At 26.9% G+C, this 7626-nt stretch overlaps 2 protein-coding genes across 2 annotated transcripts; one reads left to right on the top strand and one right to left on the bottom strand.

Moving 5' to 3' along the window:
• The first annotated feature begins 1243 nt into the window (after positions 1–1243).
• On the top strand, positions 1244–6273 carry LOC132948785 (rac GTPase-activating protein 1-like). The gene is made up of 11 exons (XM_061019431.1): positions 1244–1655; positions 2598–2800; positions 2945–3071; positions 3637–3782; positions 3994–4135; positions 4201–4321; positions 4411–4531; positions 4593–4942; positions 5012–5138; positions 5264–5412; positions 5477–6273. The coding sequence occupies exons 1-11, from the start codon at positions 1568–1570 to the stop codon at positions 5538–5540; spliced, it is 1638 nt and encodes a 545-aa protein (XP_060875414.1). The 5' UTR covers positions 1244–1567; the 3' UTR covers positions 5541–6273.
• Positions 6274–6591: 318 nt separating this feature from the next.
• Positions 6592–7574, bottom strand: LOC132948060 (DNA oxidative demethylase ALKBH2-like). Its single transcript, XM_061018340.1, has 2 exons — positions 7062–7574; positions 6592–6951 (listed from the first exon to the last, which is right to left on the bottom strand). The coding sequence occupies exons 1-2, from the start codon at positions 7433–7435 to the stop codon at positions 6663–6665; spliced, it is 663 nt and encodes a 220-aa protein (XP_060874323.1). The 5' UTR covers positions 7436–7574; the 3' UTR covers positions 6592–6662.
• Positions 7575–7626: the final 52 nt, after the last annotated feature.

The following is a 7626-nucleotide window of genomic DNA, read 5'->3' as shown; positions in this document are numbered from 1 at the left end:
TTTTTTACCCAACAAATAAAGTTTTATTGACATTCATAGAAAAAAAGACTAATAAAATTGGAAACTCCCGTTTTTCCTTAATTGTTATGTTCTTTTTCCCGGCGCTTTAGAAAACTATTGGGAATTTTAAATTTTGACCGCCCAATACACCAACAATATTCACTTTCCCGTCGAACAAGATACTGAAGTTGAAAATCGAAGCATTATTTCGACTACTTATCGTGTACACAGACACGCAAAAAAAAAACGTAAAAAATAAACACACATCATTGTAAAATCAATACATTCATCGTTTCACTCAGAATCTAAAACAATGAGAAACGCACATTGTAAACAATTATTCCACATAAACTCTAAAAACAAATATATTTGACATTTCGTAGTACCGAATAAAATATCGCTGAATTAAAATTACCTATAATATATTATATATGTATATTATAGGTACGTGGACTTATACGTAGTACGTACTTCGTACTCAAATCGGAGTCGGTGGAAGTGTGGAATCCAGTACGGCAGTCGGCAATTGTTAATTATTTTTAATAACTAATAAGTATATATATAAATGTATTAAAATAATCACTAAGTATTCATTATTCATTAATCCATATTATTATAGTTTTATCACCTACCTAGCTACATATATATATATATTTTTATTTTAATGATTTAATTGTTTATGAATTGTATGTGAAAAATCAAAAAACAAACTATTAAAATAATGTAATATTTTTGAATGAATAATAATTTATATAGGTACCTATTTCAAGTCTTAATAATATTGTTATTATCATAGTCTACGATGTTATTCTACGTATATTGTACTTATTCGGATATAATATATACTATAAAGTTCGTGACCCGAAATACTTATTATCAATGATACAAACGAACGCCATTAAATTCAAACTTTAAATTAACCGTCGTAGGCACTAGTAGCTGATACTGTAGAATTATTGGGACGTAGCCGCGTAGGTATAATTGTATAAATAGGTAATAAAATATAATATAACAATAATAAGCCATAAAGTCTATTGTCTATGGGTCCAAGTGTCCGACATTACGAGTTTACGACAAAAAAAATACAAAAACCACTATTATTTATTATTTATATTTTTTAGATAAAATTAAACCTATCCATTTATAGGTCTATGGGTACTGTAAAACGACCGCTAGTCTGCGTGACAGTCGCTGCTCGAACCTCGTTAGCCGTTTACGGTTTACCATAATAATATTAATAAGAAATAACTAATAAGTCATAACACACTAATGATTATTGAGTACCTAATCTTAATGACTTGTTACTTAATAGTTATTACTATATATTATATTATATTATATTGTTTAATATTTATCAATTATCGAAAGGTAAGTGAATTGTGAATATTTTAAAGTTTATTGTTAGTAACTACTAACTAGCAACTAAATCAACTGCAGTGGATTGTTCCGACCACTGAATTAAATTTAGTTCAGTCTTCAGTGGTTCCGACTCTTCTGAGTTCGATTTCGAATTTCGATAGATCATTCTCAATCGACGATCACAATATTTTATACATTACTGTACAACATGGAGGAACATTGCAAATCCCTAGCCTTGCAATACGATTTGTTCGTCAACAGCACACTCAAGTATTTGGACACGGCGACCGAGAGAGGTGAGTTGTAATGTTGTATATAGAGATAAATACTAATAGTTTAAAATTTGAAATACGAATTTGAAGCATATTTTCGATTCTTTGCGACGACAAATAGAAAGCAATCGCAATATCACTATGCAACGTGTGCCTTTTATATTATATTTTTATGTTTAACTAAAAATGCGTAAAATTGTAGGTACCTAGATACATAAGTAAGTTATAAATATTTTATCCTGGTATCCCATAACTTTTTTAATGCAAGTTATAACCTATTGGCTTTAATTATTAGAGTAAAACAATTACCTACCTATGGATGTTACAGAAAATGTCAACACTAACAGAGTTAAATTTAATATAATTTAATTTACTCTGCATCTTGTGTAAAAATATTATAATATAACATTTTCGGGAATCTTGTCTTAAAATCTTTTTTGAATATTTTATTGTACCTAATTCAGAAAGTACGTAATGATATATTTATATAGAATTTTGATATTTGTGCGCGTTTAAAATTCTAAAACACTGCACTCACGCTCACTAATTATTCTTCATATTGTAAGCAAACTAAATTGTTGCTATACTTTAGCTAATAGACATCTAAAATCTTTATAGACAACCAGAGAATAAAATTACCTCTTTAAAGCGTCATCCAGAATCTGTCTTATTTATAATACTTAAGGTGGTACCTACTTGAAACTTTTTTCATTACTTTTTAAATTGTAACTTTTATCAACTTTACAACTACTAACCTTCAGTTAATGAGTTTAAAATCATTAACTAATAAAAGTATATTAATTAAATATACCTATACCTGTTATTTAGAAAAAGATATTTTATTTTGATCATTAAAAATTAAATAAGATAAATATACACATTCATTATTAATATTAATTTATTTATTTTTGTAATTTACGTCCAACAGTTATAATATTTGAAATTATTGATAAATTATTTTTATAGATTACATGCTAAAATTGAAAGTCATCGATCAATTAACATACCAAATCAATCAAAGCGAATCTGATAAAGATATTATCAAGAAAAACCTAGAAGAAGTTCAGGATGAATGTTCTAAATTGACTTATAAACTTAAAACTTCTGCCCGTTTATTAGATGAAGTTCAAGTAGAAAGAGAAAAACTTGTATTTGAAAAAGAAACCATGGTAAAAATACATAAGCTATTTATAAAGTTTTGATTTTATTTGGCAGTCTTTATTGTTTTTTATATAGCCAGCACAGGAAAATAGAGTGGTAATTTTTGTAAATAAATTTAAATTTTACGCTTTTGTTGTACTTTTTTGTTTTAGAAATCTCAGTTAGAACAATTTTACAGTATTTTTAAGAAACAAGATATTGTAGAAAATTCACATAACTCATTCATAAATCATTCTGATTGTGTACAATTGGATGAAAAAAAGACTTTTAATAACACTGGTATATTAGTATTTATTTTGTAGTTAATTTTTAAAAACAAGTAATTACCTTTTTGGTAGTATTTGAAATTAAAAATAATTCATTAATTTATAAACTTGTATTATAAGTGGACAATTTTTAATATTATTGAATTAAATTAATTGTTAATAGCATGCTACACCTGAATGTGTTGTTGCTGTCTTGCAAACACATATTATAGCACATTGTACGTTCTGAATAATCCATTTAACTCTTGTCACTTTTAATATTAGAGTGAATTGACTTATTCACAAATTTGGACATTTAGAATTTTAAAATGTACACACAATTTACAATGTTATAATAAAAAAATTTAGATTCATTAAGAAATATTCTTACTTTTAAATTGTATAATTCACCCTAATATTAAACATAACAGTTAAATAGATTATTTAGAACATACAATCTGATATGTTATTTAAGACAGAGGGAACTCATACAGGTATAGTCTCTTCTTAACATAAAGTGTATGACTACGCCTAGTAAAAATACTAATAAAAATATAGCATATGGTTGATTTGGTATATAGCATATTCATAATTTTTAGGTGCTTTGTTATCAGATATTAGTTATAGTAATTCTGAAGATAGTTCATATGATCATTTATTGAAAAATCCAAAACAAAATTCTGCACTCATAGAAAAGCATTCTACTGGCAACATTTTCAATCACCTGAATACAAAAAAATGTGCGGTAAATAAAAAATTTCTAATTATCTATATAGGTATATTTTTAAATGGATCCTCTTAACACTAAAAACCTAGTTGCAACTTAATTTTATTTGCATAGTATTGACTATCTTTATTTGATTGGCAACATATATAGTTCCAACTATTACACATTTATCATGTTACTCTCCTTTTATTGAAAAATTAATACATTTTATATTATTAAATTATTTTAGATCAAAAACGTGAATACTACCAATAAACAAATTATTGCTACAACTATTGTAACTATGGACTTGGGTAGTGTAAATGCTAAATCTGTTATAAAAACATATCCAACACAAACTTCAAAAGTTGCATTAATATCATCATCGAGTGGTAAACATTTAATTTATTTTTAAATGGTGTATAATAAAGGTAAATAATTGTCTATTAATGTTTAGATTCTACAGAGCCATTGTCCACCAGTGATTCTGAAACAGAAAATAATATAACTAAAAAAAAACATAATTTTATTCAAAAAATTATTGTCATTCCAGAAATGTGTGGTCACTGTCATAAAAAGTTTGTTCAAAAAATCTATTGCTTTCATAATTAATCAGTAATCAATAATTAATTTGTATTCAATACTACAACTAAAAAATTATTTTCAGAATAAAGTTTAACAGTTACATGGTTAAATGTTTGGATTGTAAAATTATAACTCATCTGGAATGTAAAGATTTTATACCTACTATATGTGTAGTTGATCATCTAAAAATCAATGCTTTAAATGTCAGTAATGTATTATTCTTATATTTTTTTCTTTATTATAATTAATTATTTTTACTGCCAGTGTGGTGTCCCACCTTTCATCATTCACTGCATTAGTGAAATCGAAAAAAGAGGATTGGATACAGTTGGATTATACAGGATGTCTGGTTCTGATAAAGAAGTGAAAAATTTAAAAGACAAATTTCGTAAAGGTTTACCGAATTTAAACAATATAGACATCCATGTATTATGCAGTTATCTAAAAGACTTAATTCGTATGCAAGAAAATCTTATATCTCCAAGTGATTTATCAAAGTTGACTGATGCATTAAATAATAAAAATGATGTTTCAAAGTCACTTAGTCAAGTTGTATCTGAATTGCCCCATACCAACCGTAACATACTTGCATTCCTCATTCTTCATTTGCAAAAGTATATTCTTATAATTAATAATTAAAAATGCTTATTTTTCAAAAAATAATCTAATTTCACCTTTTTTAGGGTTGCTATGTCATCAAAATGCAATATGGATTATAAATGTCTAGCAATTATTTTTGGACCTACAATTATTGATGTTCCAAGTACTTCCTTAGATGAATTACATATTAAATCTGAAATTGTTTTTGAAGTAATTGACCAAGTTTTTCACTAATGTTTTTTAATTTTCAATATTGACAAAACACTAAAACAAATTAACAAATAATTGTAAGTAAATCAAATATTATATAATATGATGAATATTATTTCATTTAGGTTGTAAGAGAACTGCTAATGCTGCCTAATGATTTTTGGCTTAGTTCTTTGAAAGCTAAAAGCATTGCTTCTGATGAACCGTTATATAGTACTCCAATCAAAAATCAACCGCAATCACCAGGATCATCTAATCGTTTCTTTTCTTCTGGGTAAGACAGTGAAAAAGTTATTATTAATTTTATTATTTTATTGTTTCATTTTATTTTTGGACAGACTAAAAAGACGAATATTAGACTCTCCAAAAAAAAAAAAAATTGCAAAACAAGTTGAATTTTAAATCAAGCATTGAGTTAAGAAAATAGTTCAAATATATTAATGTTTAAGTGTAAGAGATTTTAATTAATTAAAAAAAATATTTTATAAACTGGACTTAAACCCTAAACAGTTAAGTTTTATATAATTTTTATTTTTATTTTACAAATTGTTATTTGTATTCCTTTACCTAAGTGCCTAATGATTTTTTTTTTTGAATTTGATAAACTTGAACTGACACATTTATTAAATTAAATATTATCTAGTTTCTGTGCAAGTATATTGTGAATAATTATTTTTAACAAAAAAATTGTATTCCATTACCTAAGTAATGATTTTTTTTTAAATTTAATAAACATGAACTGCTGTATTTATTAAATTAAATACTATCTAGATTTTGTGCAAGCATTTTTTAATTAATTTTGTTTTAACAATTATATATGATACCAGAGTTATGCTATCAATTTGTTAAACTGTTAAATATAAATAACTGTTTTAATTGTTTTTACATTGGTGTTCTTTTATTTTTATCTTATATGAATATTTGTGCTGGTTTGAAATAGATTTTTGATTAGTTATTTTCAAATTGTGTATGGTCGTAAACTAGTAAGCTGAAAAAACTTGAATTTTTAGTATTACTATAAGGCATTAAGTGTATTTAAAATATTTAAATTGGGGGGAGTAAGCTCAATAATGATTCTATTTGTGGTATCAGTATTCAGTAAATATATTTATGATTTTATTTATTATAGTCTGCAGAAAATAAGTATGTAATTGAGTAATTTTTACATTACTATAATTCTTATTTCCTACACTTTTTAATGAACTACACAAATCATTGTAAATTTTTTTTTAAATATTTAAGATATTTTAGTCTAATGAAAGTTTTTAATTACCAATTGCTTATAAAGCTAACATATTTTATACTGCCCATTAATTATGTAGGTGGATCATAATAAAAATAACATAGTACATAATATGCATAATGATAAAACAAAATTATATTAATGGATGTAGGTTTGAAGGTTAGGTAGTTTTTTTTACTACTAGTTAGTTTAAAAAAAAAACATGTTGAATATCTTAAAAACGTATAATTAATATATTTATATCATGTAAATATAAATAAAATTGGTCAGTATAATTTAATTTATTTGATTTTACGGAATGTGAAATTAAGTCTAATATTTTTTGCATTTTTTTCTTTGGGAATCGAGTGATACCAATATTCATTTGTAGGCTGATTCATCATTAAAAGACTTCCATTATGTAAATCTAATTTTACAAGTTCTACTTGTCTTATCTTCTTCCGTACATCGGTATGTTTAAACACAAATTTCCTCGTCTGGCCCAAAGATACAGACGCAATAGGTACTGTTTTGTCCAATTCTACTTCGTCGTCCCTGTGTTCGCCCATATGATCCTCTCCATTTTTATACCTTAAAATGTTGATCATCAAATATGAATTGATACTGCCTAATTTGCTGATCAGCGGTTCAGCAAATTAGAACGACCCGTTAAGGTCATAACATCCACCTACGTTATTTACCTGTTGACCAGAACAAAATTGTAATCGACTCCACGGGTGGTGCAAATTTTCCTCTTCAGATCGTACAGCGGTTGCGGCCATGGCTGCGCTGGTACGACTGTACCAGAAAACTTGTACGATACACCTGCGTCGCCGAACGCAACCTGTTGCCTGGGTATGGGATAATACTGTCCAAAGACTTTCACCTGTGAAAGTCGACCGTCGTAGTAACTCACGTTGTCTTCTATGTAATTCAGGAGAGTGGCGCTCTCGGCTGCTGTCAGAAACCTCTCACAATAATCCAAATCTAAGTCTTCAGCGACGATTTTTCGCCACCGTGACGGCTGTGCGTTTTTCATTAGTTTTTCGTAGAGAGTTGTAACTGGCATGGTCATCAAACGCTGAATGATGATAAATCAACAGATTGTATTCGGCGGGAGTGGGTTGAAATACAAGATTAAAATAGAAATAAAACATTTTGATTTTCTACCTGTGTCCTAGTGTCTAGTTTCTTACGAATTTCAAAAATATTTTTATCAGTGTTGTCAAAAAACCCGGCGACTGTCTGGTGTTTTTGTTTTTATGT

This window comes from Metopolophium dirhodum, chromosome 7 (assembly GCF_019925205.1).
Source record: "Metopolophium dirhodum isolate CAU chromosome 7, ASM1992520v1, whole genome shotgun sequence".
Taxonomy (NCBI): Eukaryota; Metazoa; Arthropoda; class Insecta; order Hemiptera; family Aphididae; genus Metopolophium; species Metopolophium dirhodum.
This window is presented reverse-complemented; position numbering and strand designations above follow the sequence as displayed.

Coding starts and splice junctions, on each gene's coding strand:
- LOC132948785 (XM_061019431.1), top strand. CDS start 1,568: ATGGAGGAACATTGCAAATCCCTAGCCTTGCAATACGATTTGTTCGTC. Junction 2,801..2,944: donor TATTTGAAAAAGAAACCATG/GTAAAAATACAT, acceptor TTTTTGTTTTAG/AAATCTCAGTTAGAACAATT. Junction 4,943..5,011: donor CTCATTCTTCATTTGCAAAA/GTATATTCTTAT, acceptor CACCTTTTTTAG/GGTTGCTATGTCATCAAAAT.
- LOC132948060 (XM_061018340.1), bottom strand. CDS start 7,435: ATGACCATGCCAGTTACAACTCTCTACGAAAAACTAATGAAAAACGCA. Junction 6,952..7,061: donor AATTTTGTTCTGGTCAACAG/GTAAATAACGTA, acceptor CAACATTTTAAG/GTATAAAAATGGAGAGGATC.